Source organism: Thermobia domestica, chromosome 2, assembly GCF_964235325.1.
Source record: "Thermobia domestica chromosome 2, izTheDome1.hap1.1, whole genome shotgun sequence".
Lineage (NCBI taxonomy): Eukaryota > Metazoa > Arthropoda > Insecta > Zygentoma > Lepismatidae > Thermobia > Thermobia domestica.
Window position 1 is genome coordinate 3,277,189 of NC_137455.1, and position 19,426 is coordinate 3,296,614.

Consider the following 19,426-nt stretch of genomic DNA (forward strand, 5'->3'; position numbering starts at 1 on the left):
GCGAATTAAGTAAGCAATGACTTCGCGTTTTTCTGTTATACATGCCTTCGTTACACACATGCTACACACAACACTCGACGCATGGATAATATATATGAGAGGGATACGAGTAACGTCAAGAGAAGAAAATACAATCAAAACAATTGTGGGCCTATTAAGATTGGATCTGCTTTGTTGTTATGAAGCAGAGGAGTACAAATGAATTTGGAATCTGCTTTTTCTCTTCCTTTTTATTTTGAATGTGTCTGGGGAACGACCGGGCGTGATTGCTTCAGATGTTAATTCAGTGTTTCAAGGTCATCGTGAATGGACATTATGCAGGAGATTACCATGGAGTTGCCAAGTTGCGTTGAAGGTCCATTAGATTTGCTGTGTTGTGCTTAGTTTTTGTTTCCTTTATATTTTGAGATTCTATAATAATAATAATAATAATAGAGAATATGTAATAGCTATGAGATTTATTAGAAGGCCCAAGAAGAAAACTAGACTAGTTAATTTATCTGATCATCAGTGAAAAACCAATAAACACCTTGAAGTAATGGTTAGAACATGAAGGTGACAGGTTCATATTGAGAATGAGGTATCGAAGTAGGGCTTCTCCTCCAGAATTAGTTTTTATTGGATAAAGTCGCATTATAAGTCATATTCAGGTTTTTCATAGAAGAATTTTTCTCCCTTTGTCTCATTTTGTAAATGAAAGTGGTTGGAGCAGACAACAAAACTGACTACAGAATAGGCCTACTTTTCGTTAATGAGAGAGCTGTGGTGGCACAGTGGTAGAGCGTTTACATCTGGTGCATGGGGTCCTGGGTTCGATCCCCGCTCGCGCCAAGTTAGCTTTGTGGTGGGCAAACATCGTGTGCGTGGGTTTTCTCAGGGTTTTTCCTTTTCCCTCCCACTTCATTTCACCATTTCATCACAGTTTCCTTTAGCCTAGCTGGCATATGCGTGGGATGTAAAACTTAAAAGATTTCTTTGTGTGTGTGTGTGTGTGTGTGTGTGTGTGTGTGTGTGTGTGTTTTGTTAATGAGAATAATTTCTAAACATGATTGTGAGATTTGCTTGAGGTGGTGTTAAAATTGTGGTTGACTGGTTAAAGACGATACCTGCTGTATAAAGTGGAATTCAAACTCCTACTCGGGAGTTCTATGTAAGGTATATACTCCTGACGGGAATCGATCCCCGGGACAAGCTTGCTAGCTAATTGGCCACTAAAAGATACAAAACTTTTCATTTCAAACAAGTGTTTAAAACTTTCTTTTCCCCATTAAAAATGTACTTCCACTTAAATGTAGCAACAGAATTGATGTGGAAACTTGAATAATAATAATAATAATAATAATAATAATAATAATAATAAAATGAACGGAAAGCCGCTGAGTTTGTATCATCTCGAGAATCGTATCTTACTTTCTGAAGCTTTTGTAACATTAGAACACATACTTATTCTGTTTACAGTGAATGGCATTTTTGCGAAATCTAAATGTATCACAGTCTTATTCTATTTAAATTAATTGTATGCATTAAAAGTTTTGCAGTCACAACAAGAAGGTTAACAATTTTAATTATTACTTGCTTGAACAAGAACATGTGCCAAACATCCTTCAATGGTTATTGTTTAAAAAAAAAAAAAAAAAAAAAAAAAATGCTGACGTGACAGAAGTCAGATTCGTACGTGAGAGTTCTCATGCAATGTTCCTCGCCTCCTTCCTCTTACCTATTTTTTTTCTGTCCTCACACCAGCACTGTTTTTTTTCTTCTTCTTTTACGATTGCGGCGAAAGAAAAAGAAAATGAGTTTTGTGATCATGCTGTAAGGCTGCACGGATGGAAACTGTGTCTAGGGTTTCGAGAGCACTTTCGACCAGAAGTGTTGTTAAGGCTGACTCATCACTGGGCCATTGGTTAGTTTGTAGCCACTAAGATTTCTCCTTGGATCAAAGGAAAGAAGCTGTGAGTGTTTCTGTGTTGCAGTTGTACGGGTGTCAAGGACAAACTACCCAGGCTATTAAATTATTATTGTTTCTTTTTCATAAAACTGGTATTTATTTTCTGTAATATAAGTACAAATAACATAATTAGTAAGCTGTTGGGAACTTGGTAACAATAATGCCTGACCAACCGGCCATTGTATGTACCCAAGGTTGTTGCTGAATCAGTTCCCATGATTATTGTGATTTTTAATATCCTCACTGGATGTTAACCAAAATGGGTTTGTGCTGAGTTTTTGGAATAATACATATCTTATACTAATTGAAAAAAATCCTAATTTGTTCCAGGGCCTCCCGAAAGGCAGAATACTTAATAATAATAATAATAATAATAATAATAATAATAATAATAATAATAATCTTGTACTAGTTCAATCATAAATGCTTGTAAAATTCTGATAGCCACGAATAATAAAATGGGTAGATTGTAGCTTCGCACAGTGGAATGCAAACGATAAGGTCATGAAATATTTACTTATCGAATCTATTTGTAGCATCGTAGCAACTGTAATAGCTCTTCCTTCTGCGTTTTACAAGAAAGAAAATAATAATAATAATAATAAGACATGCTTTGATCGTTGGCAGCAGGAGAAATCTTAACCATGAATGAGAATTTTTCACATTTCTCTCTAGCTATACGAGGATGACTAAACATACAAATACACACATTAATACCGCATGAATTAAATTTTAGATATTTTCAGTTCATTGATGAAGATAAAATACGAGGGGCATTCGAAAAGTTTCCGGAATATTGTTGTTTATGATGCAATCACAATGAATCTTATACAGTATAGTCCTTAGGATCCCTAATTGTTAATATGAAAAGTATGAACAGGTCATAAGTCAGTTTGAGTAGTGTACCTAAACGGAGGAGTATGTGAGGATCAGTTGGTGCATTCAGTGTTGTCAGATGACGGGAAATTTCCCACAAAACGGAAAATTCTTAGCATGGGCGAGAATGCGGGAAATTCTAGTTGAAAATGGACATTTATTAGAACAGTCTTTGATGGTTAGAAACCGAACCAAACGGAACTGATTGTTAATCGGGCCAATATCCATTTTCTGCGAGAAGGAAGGAGGGTTTATGGCCCTTTACTTACTATATTTGTTTCGGACAGTCATTCACAGAATGTTAGAAGAGAGGGGAAGGAGGGAAGGACATAATACTTGGAAGTAGCGGACTCACACATATATATACACAAAAATGAATATTTCTCTCTATACTAAATAAACCCTGTAACTACAGATAGAAAATAGAATGATGGCCCTATAATAGATTTCTCCTCCCGCAGCAAAAAATGTACTTCTGATTGATTGTTCATTGTTATGGAATTTTAATTTGAAATCATTAATACTGTATAATAAATTAATTATTAATGGGTAACTATTTAATTAATGATTTTCTTTCTTGGCGGGAAATTTTGCAACTGATCGGGAAATTTCAGGCCTTTAGGCAGGAAGTCTGTTGTTCTTAATCTGACAACACTGGGTGCATTGTAGCAGTTCGAGCAACGCACCAACATCAAGCTTTTATACATATTGGGGAAATCTGCTTCAGTACCTACTTTAATAGCCTTAGTCAGTTTACGGTGACAGTGCTTTAACGAAAACAGCATCGTTAACCGTTTCGTCACCGTAGAAGACGTCAAAACCAACGCGACGCCAGAACTTCGGGAGATACCACAAGAGGCTTTTCGTTGTTTCGAGCAATGGCTGAAGCGGTGGAGCGAGTGTGTGTTCCGAAGGTGCCTACTTTGAAAATGATTAAGTAACCGTGTAATTATATTTTGGTAATAAAGAGCTACAATAAAATTCCGGGAAGTTTTGACTGCCCCCTCGTATATGCTGCTAAATAGGGAATTTTTAAATTATATCATTATAAACTTTTTCCAGCATATTATCTCAATGTGACCAAATGCCTGAGCAAAAAGCAGAAAATGTCCAAAAAGTGACATATCTTATTGTTTTGGTTTAAAATGTTGGAATTGGCATGCCTGTACAAATGTACAACTCATGTCCAAAATGATTGTCGCATATCTATAACTGTCTTCTTGTAAGAATATAATTAGATAATGATTTTGCTGTGTTCTTTTAATTGGGAAATGTATATTTGTGGTAAATTTCATAATAAAAGAATTATAATTACGAAAAGTAGGATGTGTAAAACAAAATGTTGCTAAATGGACAAGAAAGTTTTATTTTCGTTTTTATTGTGCTTATTCACTGTTCTTTTGACATGAAATTTGCTACATAACATGTCTTTGCCGATTATACACATACCAATATAAGAAATACCGGGCGAATTCGTTATCAAATTATATTCCAACATTTATAGACATGCGACAATAATTTTGGACATGAGTGTACATAGCAGTATATTTTGCCATCCTTGTGCAAATATATATTGTATAATAGTAATATCATGCGGAAACTTCATCACTTTCAATAGAATATAGGAAGACTAACTTGTATAATAATAATAATAATAATAATATCACTGAAGATAATTTTGAAGTGCATCCCTCCGTAGAATTTAACAAATTTTTTAATGAAAACTTTCGGCATAATTCCTGTATAATTCCTGTATAGCAAAGAACTAATTTTAGATCTTACAATGCAAGAAACATTACACCAGACAGATCAAGCCTAAAATTAAATTTAAATTCAGTAAAAGACAAATTCTTCCTTGTATATATCGTTTGGCTACATTTTTTCAAAATAGTATCGACGGTAGTTCAGATAGCTATTCTGTACTACTTTATATAGGCCTATATATATATATATATATATATATATATATATATATATATATATATATATATATATATATATATATATATATATAGCTGTCCTTATTTAACGCATCAAAATAAAGAATGCGATGTAGGTATAGAATTATTCCTGCCGGTTATTAATCGTTGAATGAAAGGGTGAGGTGGAGATGGGGTGATGCCTTGATAAGAAACTAGGACTCTACACTACCTACTCTCGAAATAACTTTACTACCGTGCTATTGAAGTTTGTGTATTAAAAGGAAAAAGGAGAGGGAGTGAAAATGAAGTTAATTTCTATACAATGTAACATGTGTATATTAGCTTTGTTGAGTAGACTTCTGGACGCATAGTACTTTTAGTCTGTGACATTTTGAGGGTTGCTTTGGCTAATTCCCGATTTAGCTGTTCTGGCATCGCTGTTTCCTACTGGTAGTTGTTGCATCACTTGAAGGTCACAGTGTATTCACTTCTCATTTCTTGGCCAAGGACAGGGAGATTCCGTACGCGGTAGCAGCAGATACGTGGTTTTTCCCCAGTGAGAGAGAAACTTTCAGAGAAGTTTAGGAAAGAAATACTCTTTGCTGTATCGAAATATGGAAGAAATCTTAGTTTTGGGTATCCAAAAATGTCAGAATTCATAACTGAGCATTATGGAGAATATACAAAACAAGATGTAGTTAGAAGGGTTTAGATGTCTCTTATCCAAGTGTCCTATTTATGTATGAATGCCCCTAATACATTTTAATATAAGTACTTAGATAAAGTTCATAACTAGATAAATGAGATGTTTACAATTAACTAGACTTGCCAGATTTCTGAAGCTCCAAACCGGAACTTTGTTAATGTTAATATTTTATCAAAAGTTTTTGTGATACTGAACTGAACAAGACATGCACAATGAACATTCATAGTGGACGTTTTTCAAGATTCTAAATAAGATTTATTCTTACACACCACTCAGAATTTCAGTGTCAATGAATATGCAATTAATTAAATCTTTTGTTGAGACAGCTTAACCTTCACTGCACCAAAATCATATAAGGTGATCTAATGATAATATAATTATCAACGTGGGCTAATTTTTAAGTACCTTAATGTATATTTGTAGTCATTGTAAGGGAATCAGATATCTTTGTATTGAGAAATTATTTAAAATTCGTTGTTGGTTATCTTCTAAAATTCCTTTTCTCACATTATTGTATTAAGAACCTTTTAATATTAATGAATATTTCAGATTAACAAATAACGCCATTGAACAATGTAAGTCAGGTTAAGGGTTTGTTGCTTGCTAACGTCTGAACAAAGACGTGATTAGTTTGTTGTTCTACTTTTCCATTCTAAAAAGGATAAACAAAACAACGTGGATATAGCCACGTGATATATGTCACTGTAATGAATGGAACCATTGTGATTGACCAAAGAATGGTCTTCGTTATCTACGCTTCTTAATAAGATTGTTCCGCACATTCTTTGTCACGGTTTTTATGTATGGCGCAGAAGTTTGCTGAAGTAACAACCGATTCAAGGTTTTTGTTTGTTTTGTATTACACGTGGTTTCCTTATGCTACATCAACTGTGCTCTCTATTGATAATTAGACTGGGTTGTCAGCTGTTTCTCTCTTTGTTAAAATCAGAAACACATAGTAATGTAAATAAAGCTGTAATAAGAGCAGAGAAAAGTTGTTATAACTTTTGTTTTACAAGATTTCTATCTCGGCTCTAATGAAGTTTCGTTTGTAGAGGATAGCTCAATAGTTGAGTGTAAACGACAGATTCGTTAGTGCAACTGTACCGATGGATCTTCATAAGCACAGTTGTATTTTTATTATAGCCTACTAACTCACTCACTCTATGGCCTATGGAACCTGGAGGCCGCATTCACAAAAGCTCTCCATTGATTTCTGTCCTTAGCCAACTGGGTCCAGTTTCTACTTTCTATTCCTATTTCTGCGAGATCCAACTTAATATTATCCTGCCATATACGCCTAGGCCTTTCTAATGGTCGTTTTCCGATTGGAATTCCAGTTAAAACTTTGAAAGCGTTCCTACTTTCTTCCATCCTGGCTACATGATCTGCCCACCTGAGCTTTCTAGCCTTGATGATCCTAACAATGTTAGGTAAACCGTATAAATTATGCAGTTCTTCATTAAGAAGTTTCCTTCATTCCCCATTCCCGTTCTTGTTGAGTCCGAATATTCTCTCTCAGGGTTATATTCTCAAATACTTTCATTTCAGTATGCGTTCTTCCCTCACAGTAAGCGACCATGTTTCGCAACCATATAACACAACAGGTATGATTATAGTTGTATATAATTTAAGCTTCAATTTTATTCTACTAATAAGCAAATACTTTGTAAGGAAATCTATTACTAATATAATAACTTTCAACTTTGATATGTCTATGAACTGTCGTTTAAATTACACTTGTGCCATTTAAAAGGAAAGAAAAAAGCTTAATAGACCATAGATATGTAAAGAAAACCATTTATTGGGCTATGTTCAATCGAAGCTCTTAAGCGTCAAATGTTGTGTATAGGTACTAACATGATTTACCAGCTATATGCTATGGATGTTGAAAAGTTTATATCAAGTCGCTACTGGAACCAAAGAGGCTAAATGCAATCCCGGTAGGGCTGGGGTGGTTCAAAACTCAGGAAGCAGGAAGGTTGTTGAAATTGAAATGTTTTCGAGCGCGTAAGCAGTTTTTTTTTTTTTTTTTTTTTCTGTCATCCACCATTTAGCTGTCTTAAAATTGGGTTAATCTCCCTCCAGCTATGTAAACAGTCGGCTACTTATAGGAGCCATTTGTGACATCACTTTTGGGTTTAAATATAGAAAGCCTTGTCATAGTTTCTTTTTTTGTGTACGATATAATATACTAGGTGCCAAGATTTGAAAAGGTGAATGTAATCTACCCGTATTAATTTAGAAAGACTAACATAGTGAGATATTTATTTCTTTGGATGTATTGTTTAAGTGCGTATGGCTTAAATGCTTTGGTATTTGTCTAGTCTTTAGCTCTAACTTCTTCTTTTAAAGAATTCATAAATATTTTATTTTTTTTCAGGCATCAATTTTATCTTCATACAAAGCTCGATTTGATTGAAGGGAGATTGAAGGCTGATTGGGGAGTTGCTGCAAAGTTGGTTGCCCTGATAACACAGGCAGAAGTTGGAGACTTCGATCCTTTGGTGCCCGGCCACAGTGTGTACCCGAGCTTTATTTTTGTGGAAAATTATCCGGTGGACTTTCTTCTAAAGGTGGCGGAGGAACACAGTAAATTGAAGGTAATTCAATTGATTTTTCTTACTTTTTTTAATGTTGTCCTTTTAGTATAATCAGTATCCGAAGTGGGAAAAAAAGCAGAGGCGGTATGTTTTATTACGATTTTGACTCATCATACCGGCTATCTAAATGTTGAAATACAGTGAGGGTATGTTGTCTAAAGGATTGCATTTATATTTACATAATGACTCAAAATTATTGAAGAGCTTCCGCCAGCAACTTTTTGAATTTATTTATTTTAAAAATCACATTATGTTGCATTACAGAGAATTGTACACGAAAATGCTCAAAAACAGAGTTCTTATATTAACAATTTCCTACGGGAAAACTCCAGGTCCCCTCACTTGACTGTGGGGTATTCCAAACCATCAGAAGGTCCGCCCCCTCAGCAGACAACACCTAAATCCACCCATGCTCAAAACATGACATTTATATGCTGCTCAAAACACGGCATTTATATGCATGAAGGCAAGAAGACACAAACACATACATAACAAAGAAAGTATTCAATATGGCACATCAAAATATAAACTTGGTGAACTTCTTTGAAGATAGACCTGCCGCATTTTAAAAACAAAAGGTAGGAAAAAGATAACAAAAATGTCTCGGTGTTGTCAACTTAGAAATTATAATAAAAATAAAGAAATAAAATATTTTCATGTGCAAAGCTATTCTTCAATTACTGTGTATAAAAATGGATTTATTAAAAGTATTTAAAATCTACTGTCCAGTGACGGTATGTTTTAATCATTGAAAACCCAGAGACTGTATGCCTCCATCACTGAAAAACCACAGGCGGTATGGCATACCAGCGCATACCGCCTCACTTCGACCACTGAGTATAATGAAAAATCTAATTACTAGTAAATGCTGTAAGGTACGTATTTTAATAGGTAAATTCTTAATCAATACCGTAATAGTTTATCGGTATATATTGTCTATTATATACTACACTAGGTATCTTTCGTTCTTTCAGAATTTGTGCATTTAGTTTTAAAGACTTAATATTTAAATCAGTTTTATAATTTTCACCTGGTAATAGATTAATATTTACACCCCAAACCTACCAGGTTTACTGTCTTAGCCGCGTGCAAAAGTAACACAAAAGGGAAGTCGGAAAATAAGAAAATAAGTTCCCCTCCATAAAGCAATGGGGCAAAGTATAAGTTTAATGCGAGATCCCTCCAGGTGTAATTTGGTGACGTACTACCAAGATCCTGCAGACAGTGCTATCAGAAATTTTTGGATGAACGAGCTCCCATTCTGTCCTCGCCAAGTATGGAGGTTGGAACAATAAATGCTGAGCTGTATTTCCAGACACTTGACAAAACCGAAGTGTGCTATTCGGAGGAATTGGCCTGGCATTCTGACATTTGACATTCTCCTTTCGAGACTTCAGCGGCGGCAACTCAAAACAATCTTGCCGCCCTTGGTTGGGAGTGCCTTAACCATTCACCATACAGTCTTAATATCACGCAAAACTACTTCCATTTCTTTCTGGCAGGAAGGCGCAAGACTCTTAGCGGAAGACTCTTTGAAACCAATGACGAAATGAAGACAGCGGTGAAGGAGTTTTTCCGTAAGCGGACCACACATTTTTTCCAAGAGGAATTCTTAAATTTTGTAAAGCGTTATGACCGATGCATCAGCGTTCTTGGTTCTTAGGTGGAGAAAATAAACCTCTTTATTTTCGCAGTACATTGTCTTCCATGAACACCTCTGTCCATAGCCACCAGGGAAATCTTTCCGACTTACCCCCGTATATGGACATTTTTGCCGACTACGCGATCAGACAAATTATATAAAGAAAATATTGGGCAAGAACATGCTGTGGTTTGTAGCCTAGGTTTGTAGTTCAAGGCTAGTGACGTATGAGCTAACAATTTTTGTTGTCTTTTGCAGTCAATGAAGCCATCAACAGCGGAATATTGGCTGCTAAAAGAAGTCTCCTATCTGGATAACTTCGGACAGGAGCAGTTCCAGACAAAAACCAACGCTGGAGCTTCGGTTGTTCTCGGTGTGGGACCTCATGGAGTTAGTCTTTATGATGCTGAAGGTGTATTAACTCAAAGGTGAGTAGTATGGCTATATTTGTTTTCGACTTACTACAGATTCTAAAGAAGGGTTGTGTTTCGATAGTTTTTAGGGAATATGTGAATCTATAGTTTATTTTGTGAGAAGGAAGTAGCTTATGTGTGAGCGTAGAGCTAGATAACTACATGAATTCCCAGCCTTTTCAGGTGAAGTAATCTGAAAAGAATTGAGGGTTGTAGTCGAAGAAGTTGCTACCCTACAAGAGTCAAATTGTTGTATAAATGCCGTTAAAATTATGAATTGGTGTGCAAACTAATCTTCGAACAACCTGGTCGAACTTTTCTTTTTAATTGGTCTTTATTCAATAATTTTCTATGCTTAAGGGGGTAGACTACTAAAAATGATACAAGGCTAACCTTTCTCTTTTGCCCGTTTTTCGAAAGTGAAAAGGGATAATGAAATATAACTTACCACAATAATAGATAACGTTGTTCTAGACCCGAAAATACTAATCGGAAGAATTTTCAAGTTGCCATCCATATAAATTACAGTGTAACCAGAATCTGAATTACCCAAAAATCTAGGTTAAGGCAGCGACTAGAAAAATGAACTCAACCGTAATTGATGACTTATTATATTGTCTTGGTTCCGTGTTAACTACTTTTTAAATATTATTTGTATTTATTTTGCAGTAAACAGAAAATGTAATTTTAGTTTATAATCTGTCCACACTGGAATTTCCGTGGATGGCAACAGTGAAAATTCTTCTGATTTTTATTTTCGGGTGTAGAATAACATTATCTATTAATCTGATAAGTTACATTTCATTCTCTCTTTTCACTTATGAAAAACTGGCAAAAGAACTAATGTTGTTAATAATATTTTACCTCAAAACCTTTGATCATTACAAAGCGTTGCAACACTAATCCTAGCCGCCACAGAAACGTACACAGAATCCACATTAGAAAAGATCAGTAATATTATCTAATGTTCAAGACAATATGGTTATTTTATTAATCATATTTACAACATTAAGTCCGGTGACCAGCACATAGTTCTTACCAGCCCCTTTATGACCGGTATTTTGAAATCTGTAATCCAGAATAAAATATCGAAATTCAACAGTGTCTTTACAAATAACTTTCTGTTGTATTATACATTAAGTCATATTTATTTAATCTATGGCAGTGCAGGACGCTTTAAAGTGCCCTGATTGAAGCTTATTTTTACTCCCTCCCCCGTTCCATTTCCTTCCCATAGATGCGTCTGAATAGAGATACTTCGCATTCAGGCCTATGTCATAGGGGATTTTGAGGGAGTGTCGATAATTGTATTTTCCAGAGTTGGCAATCCTACATTTACCTTTGTTCTTAGTGTACTTTTCCTCTTTGTCTAATTTCCGTAAAGTAATTGTATTTTTTGTATTTTTCTGCAGTATCCCCTACACAGCAATCCAGAGCGTTGCTTCCCAGCGCCGAAACTTCCGTCTTCTGTACCTGAATCTATCTGCCGAGGAAACTGTGCTTGATCTGAAACTGGAGTCTTCCCATGCAGCCAGCGGCCTCTATAGAGCTATTACGGAGAAACACGCATTTTATAGTTGTGAGACTGTTAGGAGTGCAGTTACGTCACAGTTCATCCGAGATCTCAAGGTAAGATTATTAGCTACTCCTATTATAAGCTGAATGGAGTATTTTAAATTATGAATGAACCTAGCAGTTGTCTCTCGTAATGTTTTTAAAATAACTAAAAATTAAATGCAAACAAAATTTTGATTTTTAAACTCGAAAGAACAAGATGATCATTATTGTCCAGTAATTCGTAAAATAATAATAATAAAATTTGTCAGAACACAATAAATATGGAAATATATTTTATATAATTTTAGTAAAAGATTATTGCGATACAAAATGAATGTTGCTTCAGTTTTCTGTAGTACTTACAATTTATTTCTGATGAATTTGCAGGGAACGATATTTTCCATCTTCAATGAAGATACGTCTCTTGGAAAGAAATACGTGTTTGATATCCGAAGAACCTGTCGAGAGGTGTACGACAATGCTCGTCGTGCCCTTTACCAAAATAAAAATTCGTTGCAGTTGTCAGACCAAGATGGCAGCACTTGCGAACTGAATTCTAAGAAGTGTGAAGACTGTGATAGTGAAAAATGCAAGGTAATTATTTTATTCCTTTTAATAATATTCTGGTGAGTGTATTAAGTATATACAGTAAAACCTGTCTATGTTGGCCACCATCGGTTCCATTGCAAAGTGGCCAACTTAGACAGGTGGCAAACTTACAGAAAATAAGTGTGATTGGTGTATTTTTAGAATAGGATTTCTAGTATATTTGATTGTAGAATTTTAATAAGCAGTGCCACGACAGCTACTTTTAGATAATGTATATAGAGTAATCATAATATACAGTACTAGAAAAAATTACTACAGTATGTTTAATATATATACACACCTTTCTGTTCCTGAAAACTAGTCTGGTATACTGAATTATTCGGATTGAAAACACGTTCACCTTGAGAATTCTCTGGAATTACTAAAGCTCCCCACTGATGAAAGGAGTCGGTATAGCTAATAGTTTTACCAAAATAGACAGGGTAAATAAATAGGTACAACAATTTCCTGTATTCCTGTACGTGCTTTTTCTTATTTACATCTTCCTTGACCACCCCTTTATCAGGGTAGTGTTCTTGCCATTGACCTCCAAGAGCAAATCGTGGGAATCCATGCTTCTTTGTCTCCAGTCACAAATACAGAACATCTGCTTCTCATATGGGAATACGAAAGAGTTAAGAAAAATAACAAAACGATATTTTGCGTGGCCAAGATAGACAGGTGGTCAACTTACAGAGTAATAAGTAACAAATGTCTTATGAGAAAATAGATTCGACAAACAAACTCGGCCAAGATGAGTAGGTGGCCAACTTAGAGAGGTAGCCAAATTGACAGGTTTTACTGTATATGTATATACTTACCCGAAGACACGTTCTAGCCTATGTAGGTTGAACGTGATATGGAAAACTAAGGTTGAGTAATGAAGGGATAGATTGAAAAAGAGTCAAGATATCACAAATATTGTGCAAGAATTATATAAAAACTGCTACCGGTACATTATTCAGCTCTTCATTGCACGCATCAGTATCTTCCTTCAATATGAGATCCTCTGACTCCCTGTATTAAAAGAACTCCGATACAGAACTGAAGCAAAGTATTAGAAATATCACTTCATTTTACTGCTATATTTTGGGAAGAAACTTCGAACGAAATTAAACTGAATGCAGAGAACACATTTTTAAACCTAATTGCTACGTTAAATTTTGATCACCGAACGGACTTCATTTTTTGGTCGAATGGAGGAAATAGTTGATGAGCCGCTGTTTTACTGCATCTCCAAATAATGCAATTTCCCGCTTATTAAAGTACTTATTAAGTACTAAATAGTAAAATTTTGTAGGAATGAAGGATCACAGGAGGGGGAGTACTATACTATATAAATGAAATTGTTATCTTTATGTGGAGTATATTATTTAACGAATTTTCGACCAGTTATTTCCAGTAGTAGGGTGTAAACTTTTTTCCAAGGGAATGCGTATCTTTCAGACATTCATATTGCCTCTTCTTTCTTGTGAAACTAATATGTCTTTACATTTATGTGCTTAACACAGAGGCTAATAACCACTTTTTTTCAACGTGCTGGCCCATTTACCTTGAAAGAATTCTAAAATTGAGTTATTATATTACATGAAAATTAAAGATGATACTTCTAATTTCATTTATTTTATTAGTTAATTTTACGTTCGTTATGGTTTAATGTCCCACTTCCATTTTCATACATTCTACACAATAGTGGATGTAGTGATGATATTCCGGGAGCATGTCACAAAGTCAAATACTTGAGTCCTGTAATAAAATTTATGTTTAAAAAAAAAAAAAAAAAAAAGGTTCAGATCCAAACGTATATTTGATAATAAATATAAAATTACAGAAAACAATATACTACACAAAATGAAAACGCAACTACAAATAAATACTAGACGAATTGTTTTGTATTTTGACTAAGGATGGTAGTCTAAAGTAAGAGGTCTCGTAGGAAAACTTAAGCTCTGAATATGTACTACTTTTGAAATCTCCGTACAATTTCAACAGGTTCTCGTACCTTCCTCACCGGCTTTGAAATTCCTATTGTAAACTTAACATCACATGCAAGAGCCACGCCGGCTCAGTGGTAAAGTGCTTAGTCCTTGGGTCTATCCCAGCTCGCGTCAAGTGACTTTTGTGGGGGACAAACACCGTGTGCACGGGTTTTCTCGGGGTCCTTCCGTTTCCTCTCATTTTATTCATTTCTTATCGTCTGCTTTATCCTAGCCAGCATAACAGTGGGACGTAAAACTTAAATATTTCATTTCATTTTTACATGCTGTGATAAAACAATGTAGTCATGTACTGTTTACGGGTACTGCTTGGTGTTAATTTTATTTTGAATTACATACCTGACGTCACTAATATGCATAAAAGTTAGTTCATATTGTTCTCTTTGCTTTCCAGGCTTCGAAGGATCAGCTAGCGATGCTTCTGGACGCAATGATCTGTCGCATCTGCATGGATAGTGAGATTAACACTGCGTTTTTTCCGTGTGCACATGTGATCTCTTGTCAGGAATGTGCCGCTCGCTGTGAACGCTGCCCCGTTTGCCGAGCTGACATTCAACAATCTCAAGTCATTTACCTGCCTCTTCCTCTGCGCGACCGGGGCCGCAACATTAACTCTCAGGATCTCAAGCCCATGGACGACGCCGAGGTCTGTTGACCACCTGCAACGGAGGACTGACTGACTGTCCCCGAAATGTGTGCTTCTATGTATGTGCGTGTGTGAATGTGTTGTGGCGAGTACAAACTATAGATTTCCTGCTGCAGATAATCATGTATGAATTATCTGTAAATGTATTGTGAACATGGAAAAACAAACTCCATGTTTTTTTTAGTTCTTGCGCTTATTACAAGTGAACTTTTTGTTTGAGAAGATTGAAGGAAATTCCCGCTGCGCTAGTAGTCATTTGAAAGTATTTTTTAGGAAGTATTTGGAGTCAATGTATTACGTTTCTTAATATGAAGATGATACTGTATTCCTCTCTAGAATTTTTATATTATTTTAATAAGTCTTCTTTCTTTTTCTTTTTTTCTTTTTTAAGACATCGTTTAATGAAATATTTACATTTCAATTCTGTTCAGTTTTTTCTGAGTGAAGCGGTCGGGAAGTTTCCAGAAAGTGTTTGGTTCAGGAAGTAAAGTGTATGGAGATTATAAATCAAAATCATTACATAGTAAAACTGTTAAAGCATGATAATCAAACTCAAGTTGTTTCTTTCTTTTTTTTTTTTTTTTTTAGCAGGATATGTCATTTAGTTGTACTCGTGTTCATTTGAGAGTGATTTTTTTAATTTTATATATATATGTGTGTGAAATACATAATAAAGATGGCTGTGAAAAATCTCCTATAGATATAGCTGCAATAAATTGTGTGCTTCAGGCTTTCCTTATAATAATATGCCTGCGCATAATATTTTCGTTTATAATGTTCGACAAACTTAAATGTTCGTACCTCGTTAAATGGAATATCCTTCTCAATATATGGGCCACGTTTTTTACGTTGAATAATGGTACACTTTTATGCATAAATGTTCAAGAAAGCTCGTTAGATAAAATTTCTGTATATTTCAGTTTCCCATTGTGGTTTAAAAAAATTTCAAGAAACAGTTTCAAAAATATTTGACTTCCATGTCAAATGAGTGTGTATTTATTCTTTTGTTGTATTGGAAATTAAATCATAAAAAAAGCATTGAAGCTTCTTTCAGTTTGAATTGTGCTGAAAATTTGAAATAAGGTAGATTTTCTTTTACTTGGTATTCTTATTTGTAAGATCATATTATTTTTCTTCGTCCGCTTAGTGCCATACTTTATTTTATTCATTTGATGAATTTATCATAAATTAAAATTTATCAACTTTTCTTGTCAGGTAAATGTAACTATATAGGTTACTTCTATTTGTGGAAAACATGGAAGAAATTGTCTGATTTTAAATTATTAGGTGATACTTTTTCTGATTCAGTAAAAAATAGTGTGTGCTAATATCTCAAGATAAATTTTTAGTTTTTATTTCGACTTACTGTCTCCCCCAGGTTTTTGTTATTTAACGTCTTCCACGAAAGTAATGATATTAAAATGTCTGCGGTAGCAATTCTTTTTATTAATAAACTTAAGATTTGATATTTACTAGAAAGAACTTCGATTTTAAGTTTTGGTTTTAAAATTTTATATTATATAATAAATTCTTTTGGAATTTAACCAAGTAAAATTGTTATAAAAATTTGTGGAAAATACACTTTTTCTTTCTTTCTTTTTTTAACTTCAGTTGTAGGGAATTGATGATGTGAACCTTAATGTTACTTTGGGGCAGTAGCTACAAGAATCATATTAAAATTGGGCGAGAACGTATTGGTTGTTGTATTATCAGTTTTCACTTCGATGTCGAAACAATCTTGGAAGGCGTTAAAGTTTGTCACTGTTAAAATGTGTCTGAGATGTTTAAAAGTATAAATGAATGTTGTGGGGCATTTGTTTTTAGTTCTTCCAATCTTATGACCTATTATTGTTTGAAATGTGCAATTGTTGACAAGAGTGCGAATTATTATTTTCATTGGGGAGTTAAATGTATTTGAAAATGATAAGATATGGCATATATAAAGTATATGATATCATTTTTAGGAGAATTCTTCCTGATAATTCGCAGACTGGAAATTCTTATTTATTCACGTAACGAAATTATGGCGGGGAAAAAAACTCTGGTCGTAATGGGGAGAGTATCCCGCCAAGACTTTGAGAGTCAATCGGTGCATAATTTTACTACAGATCAAGTGGCTGTTTTTGTGCATAATTATTGTCAGTATTATTCATTTGATTGTGTCGTAGTAATAGAAATGTCGATTAAAAGGTTATTTACACAGAGTGATCGTAACTGGAGCGTAATTTCATCCTTAGGCGTTAATAGATTTTTCTTTGTTCTTCAAAGACTGTCCCTCAATATACAAATTTTACTGATACTTCCAATACGTGAAAGCAGGTATTCTGTCTGTATTTCTAACATATTACTATGTAAGAGATGTGTGCAGTTGTTAGAAAACAGGGAACTTTATTGTTGTAGAGTATTTGGAGATTAGTTATTGCAAACAAGAAAATTAATTTCATTAAGTGGATGCTTAGCATAATGGAAATGGCTTAAAGTAATACTCCAGACTAAAATAACTGTAAAAATAAGATAGAAGCGTTTATAAAATTAATGAAAGGTTGCATCGAGTCTTTGCGTCAACAATTTGTCTCAATTTGTAATCGAAATTGAATTTTCTTCCTCTGTAGAGCCTGTGTACTTGTTATAAGTTCTCAGGTGTGGCCATTATTCCCATTTCTGTCTGGTGATAAATGTTTCTAGTAAATTTCTCAAGTATATATACGTATATGTGTATGGCATATTGCTTGAAAGTAAATTGATGATAATAATAATAATAAAAAAAAAAATACGTATAGTAATGGGCACTTGACTTACAGTTGTAAGCAAATTAATCATTAAAATAAAGAAAATGGAGTGGATTGTTACGAAGAAACAGTTGAAACTGGTTGCACGTAATAGTAAACAGTATCAACTGATAAATGAAAATAAGGATTTTTTTTGCTTACAACTGTATCTAATATATCTAATATTAGAAGTTCATAACTAAATGTTAGAAGTGATTAATAATCAATGCAAGAGATGTACAAAGAGAAAAATATTTAATATTCTACGTTTGTATGTATATGTTCCGAAGAGTTTATTTGCACAGATCTATGGATTATACTATAATTGTTTTATTGACTCTGATATGTATATTGAATGTTTTCATTGTAAGCTTTGATTCACGTATCAAGTATTCAAAGTAAGCTACAGCTGTGTAAATAGGTGTAAATACTGTATTTTTTGTGTACATATATTATATGCATATGTGTGTGAAGAATGCGTAGAGTACAAAACCTGTTTGTATGTGTATTGTTAGAGTCCTAGTTGTATGTGTGCGTGAGAGATATTTTGTGTTCAGATTAATATTTTTTAAAAAGTTCATAAAAAAAAGATATTTATAAAAGAGACAAATATACTTGCTAATAAATGAATCCTAAATAATATAAATGTCTTTTTTTGTTGTTTTTTAACAATCTTACGGACTATTAGCTCGACCACGATCATCACTGCCGTGCTGTGGAAAATTAGCGCCCAAAGGCAAGAGTATACGACGGCGCTCCCGTACATATGAGTGAGGTCGACAGACTAGTCGCGAAGCGCTATAGTGATTGGGGGTGAGCGTAAGAAAATTTTCAAAAATAAACCCTGCTTTTCCTTGATTTTGGGAACTTGTTACTTTTTCCTTTCCATTTTATATGTGTGCACATGCATTTTCCTCATATGAGTAACATTATAGGACCACTTCCTACAGCAAGAACAGGAAGTAATATTCCAAGTGATTTTTCCTATCTTTTATTTCCTCTCGAATTTTGTGCGCCCCCCCCCCCCTCGGCGCCCGGTGCCGTCGCCCCGCTCGCCCACCCCCATAGCACAGCATTGCCGATCATTACGATCATTTTTTTTAACAGTCGAGGAAGAATCCATGTTTATCTCCAGGCTAGTGCCTATTTAAGAAACTTATAGTAGTAGCGTGTATAGATTGCCAGCAATGATAATAAAAGAAATTGCTTGATACTCACTGCAATGATTAATACAATTAACGAACGTTTTTGAGAATCACTGTCCTCATCAGCGTCTACAAAAGGCTAAACTGGAAAACCTGAAGGAGTAAAAAAAAAAAAAAAAAAATTCAAAGCAGCCACATAAACTTCGTCAAATAACACGATGGCAAATGAAGCAGCATACTAGTCACTGTTCACTATTGTTATTCTAGAAAAAAACCTCTTCTTGAGTCTGTTGTTTTTCTTAAAATCCCATAATCATCTAGATTTCGGGCCGCGGGGGTGGGGCCATAGACACGAAATGCTCGGGAAATTACCGCAAACTGAAATAAATTATTATTTTTTTTAAGGTTTAGTAACCGAAAAATAAATACATGCGCAATTATATTTTGAAGTCCCTTAAAACTCAGTTTAAGAACAAAACACTTGGAGAAAGACTAGGACCAACGAAGCATTACCAACACACCTTGTTGTTTCCTGATTGAAATATTCATCTTCTGTCTCATTTTGACGCAGTGTTAATGCGTATTAATTTCTTTCCTTGGAGTGGGATTAAAAAT

The 19,426-nt window shown here is 34.5% G+C and overlaps 1 protein-coding gene across 1 annotated transcript in view; it reads left to right on the forward strand.

The window, feature by feature from the left end:
* The window catches only part of dnr1 (E3 ubiquitin-protein ligase defense repressor 1), a 28,237-nt gene extending 9,925 nt beyond the window's left edge, over positions 1 to 18,312 (forward strand). The window contains exons 3-7 of the mRNA XM_081738213.1: positions 7,836 to 8,055; positions 9,956 to 10,125; positions 11,523 to 11,739; positions 12,055 to 12,261; positions 14,647 to 18,312. Coding sequence (XP_081594339.1) covers positions 7,836 to 8,055; positions 9,956 to 10,125; positions 11,523 to 11,739; positions 12,055 to 12,261; positions 14,647 to 14,907 — 1,075 coding nt within the window. The 3' untranslated portion in view covers positions 14,908 to 18,312. The remainder of the gene's footprint in view (positions 1 to 7,835; positions 8,056 to 9,955; positions 10,126 to 11,522; positions 11,740 to 12,054; positions 12,262 to 14,646) is intronic.
* Positions 18,313 to 19,426: the final 1,114 nt, after the last annotated feature.